General features: G+C 52.1%; 1 protein-coding gene across 10 annotated transcripts in view; it reads left to right on the forward strand.

Moving 5' to 3' along the window:
• The first annotated feature begins 2183 nt into the window (after positions 1-2183).
• Positions 2184-15742, forward strand: part of ACOX2 (acyl-CoA oxidase 2) — a 31656-nt gene continuing 18097 nt past the window's right edge. Inside the window, exons 1-14 of one of the 10 annotated variants that reach the window (XM_049097789.1) lie at positions 2184-2507; positions 3041-3224; positions 4006-4107; positions 4579-4655; positions 4884-5066; positions 5471-5633; positions 5850-6001; positions 6406-6513; positions 8264-8383; positions 8694-8809; positions 9545-9717; positions 12444-12606; positions 13869-14059; positions 15418-15597. In XM_049097789.1, coding sequence (XP_048953746.1) covers positions 4607-4655; positions 4884-5066; positions 5471-5633; positions 5850-6001; positions 6406-6513; positions 8264-8383; positions 8694-8809; positions 9545-9717; positions 12444-12606; positions 13869-14059; positions 15418-15597 — 1598 coding nt within the window. In that variant the 5' untranslated portion in view covers positions 2184-2507; positions 3041-3224; positions 4006-4107; positions 4579-4606. Of the gene's footprint in view, positions 2508-3040; positions 3225-3928; positions 4108-4578; positions 4656-4883; positions 5067-5470; positions 5634-5849; positions 6002-6405; positions 6514-8263; positions 8384-8693; positions 8810-9544; positions 9718-12443; positions 12607-13868; positions 14060-15417; positions 15598-15742 lie in introns of those variants that run through there. The other 9 variants (XM_049097792.1, XM_049097787.1, XM_049097791.1 and 6 more) reach the window with 9 other exon arrangements.

Raw genomic sequence — 15742 nt, forward strand, 5'->3', positions numbered from 1 at the left:
TACCCTGAGCCAGGCCCTGGTTTGGGAACAGGACTGTATTGGTGACCAAGAGCCACACAGTCTTTGCTTTCATTGGTGATTTCCACAAAAGCCAATAGGGAAAGAAAAAAATATGCATCACTGTAGTGGGTGTACCAAGAATGTGGTGTCTTGGGACACCTGGGTGACTCAGCAGTTGGCCGTTTGCCTTTGGCTCAGGGCATGATCCTGGAGTCCCAGGATCGAGTCCCACATTGGGCTCCCTGTATGGAGCCTGCTTCTCCTCTCTCTGCTTGAGTCTCTGCCTCTCTTTCTGTGTCTCTCATGAATGAATAAATAAAAGCTTAAAAAAAAAAAAAAAAAAGAGTGTGGTATCTTTTTCTAACACCAATGTGTGTTTTTTCCACACCAACTAGCAATTCTCCAATACCAACTGGGTGTTCAACAGTTCAGTTCAATTCTTTTTTTTTTTTTTTTTTTTAAGATCTTATTTATTTACTTGAGAGAGAGAACAAGAGCAGTAGGGAGGGGCAGAGGGAGAAGGAGAAGCAGACTCCCCACTGCGCTGGAAGCCAGATGCTAGGCAAGATTCCAGGACTCCAAGATCATGACCTGAGCTGAAGGCAGACTGAGCCACCCAGGGGCCCCCAACTCAGTTCAATTCTGACACCAAATCTTGGGACTAGTGGAGATCTCACAGGTTTAAGGATCAGTCCCACAAGGCTGCCCCCACTTCAAACAACAACTGCAGATCCCAGGGGCCACCTGTACTTCCAAACTACTGGCCATAAATTCAAGGGTGTCCATAACTCCCCACCCCAGGTTCAATAATTTGTTAGAATGACTCACAGAACTCAGGAAAACACTTTACTTACAACTTTGGTTGATTATAAATGATACAACTTGGGAACAGCCAATTAGAAGGAATGCAGAGGACAAGATCTTGGGGGGGAAGGGATGGATGCAGCAGGGAGCTTCCCATGCCTCCTTCCCTGTAACTTCAAGTTCTCCAACTCTCCCCAAAGCACGTTATTTAGGGATTTTTAACAAGGTTTTACTACATAGGTATAAGAGGTTAAATCATTGGCCACTGGTGAGGAGCTGGAGGGTATGCCGGGGACAACTAAGAATGCAACTGCTCTAGTAAAGGCTTGGTCTTTCCAGCAACCAGGCCCCATCCTAAAGCTATCTAGGGGCCTCTGGCCATAAATAAAAAGGATAGAGTCTTATCACTCAGGAGATGGCAAGGGTTTTTAGGGGTTCTGTGCCAGGGACTGAGGACAGAGACCAAATATATACATTTTTTTATTATACCACAAGGGGCAAAAACTTGGACCTAAGGAAGCAGGTCCTGGGACTTCTACTCCAGACTGCAATGACTTCCCAAAACAGTGTGGTGAGATGAAAAGATGAAAAAGGAGCTGGAAAAATAATAAATAAATAAATAAATAAATAAATAAACAAACAAACAAACAAATAATAAAAGAAAAAGAAAGAAAAAGAAAAAGAAAAAGAAAGGAGCTGGACCAGTAGAGCCAGAGAGGCCTGGGAACAGCAGGAGCAGGAAGAGAGGGCAAGAAAGTTTTAAGTTCAACAAAGTTATAAACTCATTAGATGTGATCCTGCATATCCCTTCTAGGTTTTCCTTCTGCTTCCTCCTGTGATTATTGTCTCCCCAGCAGCCCCCCAACCCCAGCCTGGATGCTTCCCGAGGTCAGAGGACTGGTACAGGTGTTTCTTTTGTTTTTGCTTCCTCCTGTCCCACACTGCTTAGATCATGGTGGGTACTTCAAACTATGTATTGATAATAAAGCAAATCAATGCTTCCTGTAAAACCTAAACCCTCACACACCTGCCCATAAATACCTCACCTACAGGCTGCCAGAGAATGGAAATTCCACCATTAAACGTCACTCCTGGGAATTAAGAAGCTCTGTTATGTGGAACCATGAAAACAGTAATAATCCCAAATTACAAATACTCAGTGCTTCAGAGTCCACCAAGAGCTCTTCTTCATAGCCTGTGAATGATAAGAGACCAGGGAAGGGAAGCTCAGAGGTGAAGTAATTCAGTCACATCTGAGGATTTGAGGCTAAGTCTCCGGACGCGGACGCCGGGGGGTGCTGTGGCGTTCCCTTGCGCAGAGGGATGCAGGGTATTCAGGGTACGCATGTTCCGGGAACAGGCTCTGGAACGCAGGCCCAGATGGGCAGAGAGAGGAAGGGCAGGATAAGGCTCAGCAGCTGACACCAGAGCAGTCCCCCCTCCCCCACCACCCTTCCGGGCAGCCCGGGCCCTGGCAAAGGGCACTCACAGCCATCTGAGGGAGGCATGGGGGCAGGACAGAAAAGCCCTGAGCTCAGCCAGGGGCACCGGAGAGCTGAAAGCCTGCCAAGCACAGCTTTCAGTTTTCCAGGTTGCGCCCCATTCTAGGGGAGGAGAAAGTGGGCTGGGCTACCCATAAGAAACCTAGGCCTGCAGCTAGAGAGGCCAGGCCTGCAGGCCAGACACAGGACACAGGTGAGCAGGTGAGCTGGGCCCAGGGACAGGGGTGGGGGTGGGAGGCCCCTGAGGACTGGACCTCCTGAGTAATGACCCTCCTTGAGCTCCTAATGACTCTGAGCACTGCTTGCTTTCATTTCATTTCAACCCCTATCCATTAGGCCCTGCCAGTGGGGCCAGGCCCTGTGCTAAGTGTTAGCATAACTTGACATAGGCCCCTGCCCTCTTGGAGTTTACGCAGTAGTAGGGGATACAGCAATAAACAAGAACATGAGTGAGTAAATTATTTTGTACATTGGAGAGAAAGCAGAGCAGAGTGAGGGGAATTGGGAATGCTGGGGGAAGGGGCTTGCGATTTTTCTTTTTTAAGATTTCATTTATTTATTCATGAGAGACACACAGAGAGGTAGAGACCTAGGCAGAGGGAGAAGCAGGTTCCCTGCAGGGAGCCTGATGCGGAACTCGATCCCAGGACCCTGGAATCAAGACCTGAACAGATGCTCAACCACTGAGCCACCCAAGTGCTCAATCCCAAGTGAGATTTTTTTTTTTTTTTAAGATTTTCTTTATTTATTCTTGAGAGAGACACAGAGAGAGAGAGAGAGAGAGAGGCAGAGACACAGGCAGAGGGAGAAGCAGGCTCCACGCAGGGAACCCAACGTGGGACTCGATCCTGGGTTTCCAGGATTACACCCTGGGCCGAAGGCAGGTGCCAAACCGATGAGCCACCCAGGCTGCCTCAGGTGAGATTTTAAAGAGGGCAGTGAGGTGGGCCTCACTGAGAAGGTGATATTAAGCAAAGACTTGAAGGAGGTAATGAGGGAGCCGAGAGGACACCCGGGGAAAGAGTATTTCAGAAGAAGAATGTTTGAGGCAGGGACTACAACCTGGCAAATGTGGGGGTTGGGGGAGGCCTGGGGTGTCCAGGCACAGCAAGGGGGCAGCAGCAGTCAGGGTGTAGAACAGGAAGATGGGAAGCCAGCTAGGCAGCCTTGCAGGGGTCCAGGGGGCAGATGAGAGGGGCTCCTTGAATGTGCCAGGCCCCTTGTCAGCAGCCCCATGGCCCTGCCACCCCCTCAGGAGGTATCGGTTTGGAAGCCTGCATGCACATCTCACTTGCCGCTTGTGGCTACATGACCTTACAGTCTCCTTCCTTCCCTCCTGACCTCTCTTAAAAGGGTAACAGTAACAGGAGTGCACTTGTAGGGTTGTGGTGGCTGCCGGTGGGAAAGACTGACCACCTGCCTCCTGACAGCTGGGGGCACTCCGTGTTTCCAGTGGGCTGTTGGTGTCAGGAAGGCTTCTTAGAGGAGGGGTCCCGAAAGGCTGGGTCTCAGTAGGAACACAGGGGTGGGGTTAGAGGGGGAGCAGCAGAGGTGAAGGGTAAGAGGAGAAGGAGGGGAGGGTGGCACCCTGGGGGCAGGGCGAGAGGGGGGTTGTTGATAGGCTGATCCAGGGCAAAGGGCAGGTGGGTGGGGCCGAATGGTTGATGGGCTGGAAGCGTGGAGTCTCTCCCACAAATAGTGGGCAAGGAGCAAATTCCAAGCAGAGGAGGGAAACAATGTGACTGCAGTTTAAGAGCTCAACCTGGCAGCCTGGAGAACAGACAAGCGAGTCTGAGGCCAGGTGAGAAATGGCGGTGGCCAGGGGACAGATTCAGGGATGGAACAAATGGATTTGAGATACTCAAGAAGTAGAATGGACCATACATGGTGGTTGCTTTGCTGTGGGGGAGCAGGGGCTTCTGAGAGCCTGAGGGTTCGCTGAAGGACAGGGGTCCTCCCTGGCTATGGGGGACACACAGGGGTCCCAGGGTAAACACACCCCTCCCCTCCAGCTCCGACGTACCCCCCAAGGCTCACAGAAATGGGTGGAACGAGCCCAGGACTTAGGGGATCAGGCGAATGGGACAACAGGTCCCTTCGTTGAGGCCCCCTGGCAGGGCTGTAGTGGGGACAGAGCATGTGCTTTGTGGTCAGATCCCGTCCAACTCCTGGCCACCGCCAGCTGTGTGGCTACAGGCCACATGTGCTCAACCCCACCAGATATTTTTTTCATGTGTGACTTTTAACTGACTTTCTGTGGGAACTCCCCCAGGCAACCCTTATAATACTCGCTACAGTGGATGGAGCACGAGCCCGGTGATTGGATCCTGTCCAAAGCTCAACAAACAGGTACTGTATGTACTACCATTTACCGAGCAATTACTGCACGCATTGCCAGCCAAGTGCCCACAGAGAAGGGGGTTAGGGGTGCAGTGGCCCTCAAATATCCAAGGGGAGTTGCTTTCCTACACCAATCAGCCCCTGGCTGATGCTCAGCTCTGGGCACTTCCTCCTGCACAAAGGCTCTTAGCACCACCCAAGGCTCAGAGCAGCTAGGCCAGAAGTATCTCTCCTCAGGCACCAAGAAGATCCAGGCTAGGATGGGCAGCCCAGTGCACCGAGTGTCCCTGGGGGATACCTGGAGCACGCAAGTGCACCCTGACATAGAGAGTGAGAGGTACATACAGTCCTTCAACGTGGAACGGCTCATCAACATCCTTGATGGAGGTGCCCAGAACACTGCGCTCCGGAGGAAAGTTGGTAAGAGGAAGCTGGGGAGTGAATCATCTGCTTTGTGCCCATATGCTTCTCTTGGAAGAAGAGTCTTTCAAATAACAAATTTTGCTTTCAAAATTCCACTGTTAGAAATTCATTCCTTTGGACTGTTAGACATCTTTAACCAGTCCATATTCCCTGGGCCCATCTGAAGGATAGAAGAGTCCCAGGCAGCAGAAGACCTGGACTCTGGTCCTTATTCTCCCACTGCATAGCTCTGTAACCTTGGACAAGTCACTTTCCCATCTCGGGTGCTCAGTCATTACATCTGTAAAGTGACAATAACGTCTGACTCCCTTTCCACATCCACAAGGCAAGAGGGCGGGAAGATCTGAAGGTGCCAGGAACCTCACTCAGGTCTCTAAGTCCTCTGTTCTCTGTCTCTGAAGAAAGTATCATCCACAGTGACCCAGAGTTTAGCCTGAAGGATAATTATTTCATGACCCAGAATGAACGTTATGAAGCCGCCGTTAAGAGGAAATTCCACCTGCAGACAATAGCAAAGCGCCAGGGCTGGTCGGAAGGCAGTCCTGAATTATATTACAGTTACAGGTACTCACTTCCAGGCCAGCCCCCCAGAGGGGAGTTCACCTGGGATCACCTGGAAAGCCCGAACCCCATGAGAGGGATTTTCCCCAATTTTAAGGGCAGTGGTCATTGGGAAGCCAGTATGGTGGATGCCCCTTCCCTCCTGCACCCCGCCAGGCTGGCAGTACCGGGGTCCCTGTCTCGGGTGGGCTACTCAACCACCGGGTCTCTCCCCCACAGAACCCTTTCTGGAGACCTGGCCTTCAGTATACACATGGTGTTCCTGAAATCCCTCAAGAGCCTGGGCTCAGAGGAGCAGATTGCCAAATGGGCCCCACTCTGCAACGATTTCCAGATCATTGCAACATATGCCCAGACAGAACTGGGCCACGGTGAGCCAGGGCTTCTGCCTGCAGAGTTCAGGTGGTGCACAGTTCCGGAGCGTCAGAGACTGTGTATTTCAATGCAAATGTTCCAGCAGGTGGCAGTGAAGGGTCTCGAAGGAGGGGGTTCCTTTTTCTAATTGATACAAACACCGCCCGTATGAGCCAGCTATGAGCCAGCGTGTGGGGCAAGTTGTCCCTTCTGGAAATGACAGCAGGCATCCCTTGTCACGGGCTGGCCATGTGGGCACAGCCCACGGGTGAAATCCTGGAAATGCCTGTGAGTATAGCTGCGAGCTCCGACTCCAGACTGGGCTGGTACCTGGCAGTTCCCGGCCCACCAGGACGCTGCTCCCCAGGTGAGATCCCTGTCCTGACCCCCTGTCTAACTAACTCCTCTCCTTGATTCCCAGGGACATATCTTCAGGGCCTGGAGACTGAAGCCACCTATGATGCAGCCACCCAGGAGTTTGTGGTGCACAGCCCCACGATGACGGCCACCAAATGGTGGCCTGGGGACCGTGAGTATCCATCCGTTCTCCTAGCCCCACCCGGTCCCCAAGGAGAACAAAGTTGGACAGCAGAGTAGCACTGGCTCCGAGGTCCAACGGATCTCAGATTGATTCCCCGTTCTAGGCTGGTGACCTTGAGTGAATCACTCTGTCAACAGGGGGGATGTGAAAAATTTCATCAGTGAGTGGCTCAGAGCCCCAACTTTGAAGTCGCTGAGGAAGCTGACCCAACCTTCCCCCGCACAGACATGCGCGTGCACACACACACCACATACACACAGTCCAGTCCCAGGCACTCTCACCTCCCGAGTTAATGATTCAACTTGCCAATGGGTCACGCAGTGCCCAGATCACACACAGCCCTTGCTCCGGACATCCAGGAAGGCTCCGCCCAAGCTGGCCACAGGCGCCACAATGCCCCTGTAGCCACCAGGTGGCGACCACACCAGGCTTCCCCCAGGCTCAGTGATATTTGCCTGATTTTGGGGGGGTGGGGGGCATCCTGCTGAGCTCCTCTTCCTGGGGTTGTGACAACACACCTCTGAGGGCACGTCTGTGGTGCTTCAGGACCCATTTGATGAATGCTTCCATGGGGGAGAAAGTCCAATGAATGCGAGGAGTACAACTAAGCAGCAAGAGAAAGAGAGAGAAGTCAGAGAAATAATGGAGGGGCAAGAGAGCAGTGAGAGAGGAGAGGGAGGGAATGGATGAAAAAAGAAACCAGCCTTTGCAATCGGGCCGCTTGAAATGCCAGCTCCGTCCCCTCCGGGCTGGTGACCTTGAGTGCCTCACTTGCCTCTCTGAACCTCCGTTTCCTGATCTGGAAAATGGGGCTCATCATACCCGCCCTGCAAGAACTGGGAAGCATCAGCACAGGGACCGTCGCCACCTGGGTTTAGATAAATGGTAATTATCTGTATTTGTTATTATTAGGTGGATGGTAGAGTGATTCATTTATGTTTTTGAGAACGGGGGGGAAAAAAAAGACTTGCTCATTTCACAGTGCCTTTTGCACAACACTGCTTGTTTGGCTCTTTGGGAGCAGTTCGCCCTCCCTGGGATCAGTGACTCTTTGAGGCCCCTGGGATGGGAGGCAGCAGTGCACACCTTTTCCCATCATCAGGGGCCAGTTTCCTCACCATGGATCTCCAGCAGCCTCCTTGAGCCTCCCTACCTCATGCCTGTGTATCTTGGGGCATTTGCTCCACACATCTGACATTTAGACAGAACCCCCTGCACCTCCAGCCACCAAATGGCTGTCCATAAAGCCCTCCGCCCCAGTGCATTCTAGAGCCAGACACTCATATTAAAGCTCTCAGGGCTGTTGCAGTCATTTCCAAGGATGAGTCAAGGCCGTGTGAATCAAGGGGTATGCTGAAAAAGCATCACTTTGTTGCCCTGGATGCTACCTCTTTCCTCTGCCTGGCTCCACCAAGCCAACCCAGCCCTCAAGCCCACAGTGCTCCCTCTGGCTTGCCCTCTCTGCCCTGTGCAAGCTCCCCCTGGAAAATAAGCCCGTACCTTTCAGGCTCGCATGCATCCTCCTCTGGCTCGCACCACTTGAGGCAAATCAAATAAACTCCATCCTGGCTTCACAGGGTGCCGTGCCCTTCCCCGTGCCACCACACTGGTCCTCCTAACCCATTACAGACTGGACCCACATCCAGGTTCCTGATGGGGAGAGTTAGCCTGTCTGCTCCATACACCAGGGCCTCCTACACCAGAGATCATGCTGAGCCTCTCATCTCTCTGCCTTCAGTGGGACGGTCCGCCACCCATGCCTTGGTCCAGGCCCAGCTGATCTGCTCAGGAGCCCGACAGGGCATGCACGCCTTTATTGTGCCCATCCGGAGCCTCCAGGACCACACCCCACTGCCAGGTAAGCCCATGTGGCTCCCAGGCCCACTGCCAGGAAGAGACACTACCAGGCCTCCCTATCCTGAGGCCGCTGAGGTGATAGGAGAAGCAGGGACATGTCGCCCTTGGGTAGGGAGGAGTCCAGTTGGACAGACCTGTGCTAACTGGCTGGGTGAACTTGAGCAACATTCAACCTCAGCTCAGTCAATTGCAAAACAGGTGTGATTAACCCCACGTGACTGGCTGCTGTGAGGCTCAGGGGAGCCGGGACATGTGTGAATGGTATAGAAAGTACTTGGTGGACAGATGTTTCCATCTCCATCTCCTTCTAGGAGTCACTGTTGGAGACATCGGGCCCAAGATGGGCTTTCACCACATAGACCATGGCTTCCTGCGACTGGACCATGTGCGGATCCCTAGAGAGAACATGCTGAGTCGCTTTGCACAGGTAGGAGTCCTGGGGCGGCTGCAAGCCTCCACTGCCTGGAGAGGGGACAGTGGCCCTGTGCAGACTGCAGCTGGCTCTGGGTCCTCCTTTGTAGAGCAGAGTTTGGGGCACCCCACCCCAACCGCAGAGAGGCTCTGGTATCCCACAGATCTGGGTAAAGCCCCGGTTTAGGAGCTGTGTGATCTTGGGCAAGTCACTTGACCGCTCTGAGCCTCAGAGTTCTCCCGAGTAAATGCTCAGAGCTTCACGGGGTAGTAGAGCTGTCATGGAGTAGGTGACAAAGCAACGTGAGAAAGAAGGAAGGGCTGAGAGTGACATGCATTTTTACCTACAGTGAGGCTTAGACAACCAATCACTGAGCAGACACTAGTCGAGTGCTGGAGGAAGTTCTGGAGGTCCCCATCATGCCAGGCATTGCCTTTACCTGTGGATTTGGGGGAGGTCTTAGGTGTCCCAGGAGAGGAGCTGCGAAGCAAGGCACTGCCTTTACCTGTGGATTTGGGGGAGGTCTTAGGTGTCCCAGGAGAGGAGCTGCGAAGCAAGGCACTTGAGGCAGTGACTATTTAGCACAAAGCACAGGTGTGTTTCACAAGCAGCGTCTCTGGCTGGCGGTCCGCTCTCTGCTCCAGGTGAGCGATCTGAGGACTGTGCCTGTAGCGTATGGGAGTCCACACTGTGGGTGTAGGACAGGCTTGGGTGCCTTGGCTCAGACCCAGCCCGTGTTTGGTCCACCAGGTCTTGCCAGACGGCACCTACCTCAAGGTCGGATCATTGCAGATCAACTACTTATCGATGGTGGTGATGCGAGTGGACCTGCTCTTGGGTGAGATCATACCCATGCTGCAGAAGGCCTGTGTCATCGCCATCCGCTACTCGGTCATCCGCCACCAGTCCAGCCTCCGGCCCAGGCAAGGGACACCCACAGGCTGACCACAGACAGGGCTACCTTTCCATCCCATGGTGCCTGCCCCCCGATCCACCCCTCTGCCAGAGTTCACATTACCCTCATGACATATGCACAATTTTTGCCCAGACCCCGTCCGTCTGGCCTTGTCTGCAGGGTCTCTATCCAGCTCCCTCTAACCCCAGCTGATCAGCTGCCCAGCCTGTGTTGGTAGGGGTCTGTCCCTATTGGGTTTCTGTGTGATCATATGTCTTTGACCTTGTAGCATCAGATATGACTCAGTCTGTCCAAGTCTCACTAGGCTCTGGACGGCTGTGACTGGCTTGTGTCTGGGTTGTCATCTGGTTGACAGGCTGTGGGTGACTTAGTAGCTTCTGAGCTTGTTCTGTCAGAGTGTGAGTAATCGTGTCTGAGAGAGCCCAGCTGTCACATCAGATGGTATATGACTGAAGCTGGTCCTATCTGGCTGTGCTGTCACCATCCACCTGTGGTATGTCCAAGTCTGGATCTGTTTCGTTGTATGTGACTGTGCCCAGCTAATGCTCCCTCTGTCCTGCGGGACTGACAAGCTGACTGTACACTCTGTGGTAATTGTTTAAATATTTATTTAACCCAAGTTTAAGACCCAATGTGGGACTTGAACTCATAACCCTGAGACCAAGTTCTGCATGTTCCTCCAATTGAACCAGCCAGGTGCTCCTGGACTCTGTTTTTAAATATGTGTTATGTGTCCCCATGCATGTGCATGCCTGTGTAAAGACACACACGGCTGCCAGTTAAATTTTAATTTTAGGTAAACAGCAAATAATTTTTTAGAATATGTCCCAAATGGGGACTCTGGATGCGGCAGCGTGGGGCTGAGCAAATGGTGATATACTGGCAGCATGGAAAGAGAGGGTACAGTCATAGTTGACTGAACTTGTATTGTTGAGGGATGGGCTTCAGCCTGGAAGTTCTTTTTTTTTTTTTTTTTTTTTTTAAGATTTTATTTATATATTCATGAGAGACCAGAGAGAGAGGCAGAGATATAGAGGAAAAAGCAGGCTCCCCACAGGGAGCCTGATGTGGGACTTGATCTCAGGACCTCATGATCACCAACTGAGCCAAAGGCAGACACTCAACCACTGAGACACCCAAGTGCCCTCAACCTGGCAGTTCTTATCCCAACTCTGCTAAGTGACCCTGGGCAAGTCCTTTGCCTGCTCTGGGCCTCATTTTCCTCACCTGTAATGTGAAGAGTGAGAGAACTTCTGGTCTAAGAATCTGGTGATGTTTCATGCCATGGGCTCAAGGATCCAGGATCCAGGATCAAGGATCCATTCTAATGCAGAATGGACTAGGGTCAGATGTCAGACAGACCTGGGTGATACACGGCTGGGCCACTTGCCTAAGCCGTGACCTTAGGTGAGTCACGCCCACCTCCTTGTCCCTCAGCGTCCTCACCTACAACATAGGTGTGAGAGGAGCACTCTTTCAGGACAGCGTGGAGAGTGAAATGCAACAAAGCGTACCAGGCCTGTAGCCCAGGGCCCTTTCTTCTGGCAAGCCCAGGGCACCTGTGACTGGCCTGGGCTTTGTATTCCCAGACTGAGGGAGTCTTCTCTGGAGGACAAGAGTGCGAGGAAAAAGGTGCTGCCACTGAAGTCCCATCCAGAGTCTAGTTTTCTGACTTAAAGTGTCCTCAGGATGGTTCTAATAGTCCGTGTCTGAGGCACCTGGGTAGTTAAGCATCCAACTCTCAGTCTTGGCTCGGGTCATGATCTCAGGGTCGTGGGACTGAGCCCCATGTCTGGCTCCACACTCAGTGGGTCTGCTTGAGAGTCTCTCTCTCTCTCTCTCTCTCTCTCTCCCTCTGCCCTCCCCACTCTCCCTAATAAATAAATAAATAAATAATGTTTTTTAAGTGTCCAAATGAGGGGCTGCTGACCTAAGAATCCTCCAACAGCCATACGAGACTTCTCACATTCATGCTTTTTTCTTTTTAAGATTTTATTTATTTATTTGAGCGAGAGCAGGAGGAGGGAAAGGGGCAGAGGGAGAGGAAGGAGCAGACTCCTCACTGAGCAGGGAGCCTGACATGGGGCTCGATCCCAGGACACTGAGATCACCACTCAAGCTGAAGGTAGACATTTAACCGAATGAGCCACCCAGGTGCCCCATTCATGCTTTGTTTTAATCCACAAATAGTTACTCTGGTCTCCTTCATGCTGGACACAGTCTTAGGCACTGCAGACACAGCAACAGACAAGGCAGATGCAGTCCCGGCCTTGCGATTTCCCCCAAATTTACATCTCAGAGTTACTGAGATTAGAATCGATGTACCTCCCAGCATATACTATGTGCATCTGGACAGTAAAGGTCACATTTCAAATCATCCCGGGTACAAACCACAACCCCTCACTTGAAATCCTTGGGACCATATGTGTTGGAATTCAGTACTTTCCAGGTTTGGGCAGGTTAATAATGGTACCTACGCTATAATTTTCTAAACTTCCCCCATAAGGAACAGCACCCGTAAGCAAACGTGTCAATATTTCTACAGAGAAATGTGTGGGTATTCATGTTAGATGGAATTGTAAAAGTATTACTAACCTCATGTCAGCTCGGGTCAGGTTTTTCAGTGAGTTGTAAAAAGCCATCAGTTTTTAAGTCTTTTACGGCACTGAGGATACGGGAAGGTGGAGGTGGCATGTAGCCGTCTTCTAAACCTTCTGCTTTTCTTCCCCTCAGCGGCCCAGAGGTAAAAATCCTGGACTATCAGACACAACAGCACAAACTCCTTCCTCAGTTGGCCACAGTCTACGCGTTCCACTTCCTGGCAAGCAACCTCTTGAAATTCTTCCACAGTTCCTACAGTGCCATTCTGAACAGAGACTTCAGCCACCTGCCTGAGGTAACCGCTGTCTGCTGGGAGGCAGAGGCTGGGACAATGGCTGAGATTGTTCTGCCCATGGGGAAGTAGCCTCAGCCCTGTTTCCATGGGCTCCTTATACTCCCTCCCCCCAGCCTCCCAATATCCCAGGGCACCCACAGGGAACTGCAACCCGACCCCGTCCACCCACATCTGGCCTCCAGAAAGCCCCCAAAATGTTAGAGGGAATAATCACACATAATACACAGAACATGGGAGCACAATCCCAGGTGTGTATTTGAAACCTAAAAAGCCCTAAAAAATTGTAGTTGCTGAGAACACGATTGGTCACACAGTATGACCTGAATTGATATGATTTATCCCGCTGGATGTGTATCCATTTTACAGCAGAAATACTAATGAGTTTGATCACTAAAGTTGCCCCAGACTCTTCTGGGTGTTATATATAATCTACCATAAATGCCCTGCTTTAGCTTTCTAAAATTCAAAAAATATTGATTCCAAGACACATCCGACCCCAAGGGTCTCAGATGAAAGACTATATAGACTTAGGTACACACTAAGATTAATCCATCAGACCCTATGCTTTATAAGCCTTGCTTCATTAACCCTTCCCATTTTACAGATTAGGAAAGTGAAGCACACAGAGATTAGAGAACATGACCTTCTTCCCAAGGACTTTATTTTTTTTTTTAATTTTTATTTATTTATGATAGTTACAGAGAGAAAGAGAGGCAGAGACACAGGCAGAGGGAGAAGCAGGCTCCATGCACCGGGAGCCCGATGTGGGATTTGATCCTGGGTCTCCAGGATCGCGCCCTGGGCCAAAGGCAGGCGCCAAACCACTGCGCCACCCAGGGATCCCTTCCCAAGGACTTTAAAAGTCTGAAAGATAGATTAGGGCTTTCAAGAACCAAGAACTCAAATCGGGTCTGCTGGCAGCCTCTCCTACAACCCGGGCCAGTGGATTGATGATGGACAGGCCGGCCCTCCAAAAACTCCACTTGCCAGCAAAACCCTAAATGATGGTGAGCCCAACCCAGGAAGCACCTGGAGACACTGGCCTGGACAGTTCTTTGTTTTCACTGCCCTTACAGCTAGCTACATTGCCTCATCGTATGACCTTGGGCAAGTCACATCACATCTCTGAGTCTCAGCCTTCTCATTCATAAAGGCTCAAGCTGAGAAAATAATTCTTCCCTCAACAGGGTTGTGCTCAATGAGCAAGAAGTGTGGTTGTTACTGGAAGGACCTCTTACTCGCCCTGCCCCCTGTTCTTGCAGCTTCACGCACTGAGCGCAGGAATCAAGGCCCTGGTGTCAGACCTGTGCCTCCAGGGGACTGAGTTGTGCCGTCGAGCCTGCGGTGGCCATGGCTACTCGAAGCTGAGCGGCCTGCCCTCCCTGGTCAGCAGAGTGACAGCCTCCTGCACCTACGAGGGTGAGAACACTGTGCTCTACCTCCAGACGGCCAGGTAAGGCCCCTGCATGGGTTGAAGTGACGCCCAATGCCCACGGCAGGAGCAGGCCCTGGGCAGCACCCTGTAGAGATGGCCCAACACACATGGTGTGTCTCTAGGCCACCCAGAGCCTCTCGCAGGCCGAACAAGAGTGTGGCTCTCCCTTGCTCCAGCCGCTTCTCTCCTTCAGTGGCTCCCCACAGCCCGTGGGAAAAGGCTACACTGCACCTGGCCTGCCCCCTACCCCACCTCCCTTCCCATCATGCTCTCCCTTCCCCCAGCTGGACTCAGTTCCTCTTTCCCATCACGGGCTTCACGCTCGCTTCCCTCCAGGACCCCTCCCTGAAAACCCTGCCCCAGCCCGCTGGGCCTGCTGTCAGCGGCTCTGGCTCCTCTAGTCCCTCGGGTCGCTGCTTAGATGCCAGCCCTGAACATGCCATCTGGAGTTGCAGCGGCCCTTCTACCCAGTACAATCCGGGTGTCTCTTCGTGAGCCAGAGTTCCCGAGGGCCTTGCTCACCGCCTGTCCCTGGGCTTAGCACAGGGCCTGCCCATGGAGGCTCCTGAGGGGCAGGAAGGGTCTTGGGGTTGACTTCCCCACAACTGGCAGCTTCTGTTCATTCTTTTCTGTCTGTGGGGGCTCCGCCTGACAAGGCCTTTCACATTCATAAAGGGTTATAGGCTTTTTCAAATGAGAAGAGGGATACAGTACTGTGTATTAGATACTCTGTGCCCCACAGAGTACAAATATTGTCTCAGTTTTCAATCAGGTGAGTATTGTTATCCCCATCTAGAGATGGAGAAACTGAGGTCAAGGGAGGTGAAATAATGCGTACAAGTGTCACAGAGGTCCCAGCAGAACTGCTTGGGAATCCAGACTTGGCTGAGACCACAGCCTATAACCACTGGGTCATCGCAGGAAAGAAGTCAAGGGTCACCTGTCACTCTCCACTCCTGTTAGCATTCTTACACCTATCCTTCCTCAAGTAAGAAAATTTAATTTCTGCTGTCACTGTACAATTCAGCATGAATCCCCAAATCACAGGATCCTAAGCAGAAGAAAAGACTCTGTTTGTTCAGATACCGAAAGGGTTGATGTTCAGGATCTGAGTGTCTGTCCAGCTCTGTGGCTCTGGCCTCCTTTCCCTGAGGAAGAATCAACAGCCTCTGGGTGCACTTTCCTGAGGGGCTCACAGCAGGAGGGCTCTGGGGGTGCTCAGGAGTGACGATAACCATCAGGCAGGACCAGGCAAGAGCCTGCATGGCCCTGGTTCTCCCGTAGGGAGCATGAGAGTGCATGTTTCTGGGCAATAGGGGTGTTGGGCTATCCCACAGGGCTCCCCACTGCTTACCTGCTTCTATCCCCACCCCCAGGTTTCTGGTGAAAAACTACTTGCAAGTTCATGGGTCCCTAGGCTCCACATCGCAGATGTTTCTCCCCAAGTCCACTGCATACCTGACTACACCTTACCAGGCCAGGTGCCCAGCCCAGAAAGCAGCTGACTTCCTCCACGCAAAACTCTATACCGCGGCCTGGGCACACGTAGCAGCCAGGTGAGCAAGAAACTGGCCATTCCACCTGGGGGCAGGCTACTTCCCATGCTGGGGCCTTTGGGATGGGCTGGGTGAGCATTTGTGAGTACTCCTCTAAAAGGCACCCTCTTCCCCAACCTCAGTGCTCTCAGTTCCTGCCACCATG

Source organism: Canis lupus, chromosome 20, assembly GCF_003254725.2.
Source record: "Canis lupus dingo isolate Sandy chromosome 20, ASM325472v2, whole genome shotgun sequence".
In the NCBI taxonomy this organism is placed as follows: Eukaryota; Metazoa; Chordata; class Mammalia; order Carnivora; family Canidae; genus Canis; species Canis lupus.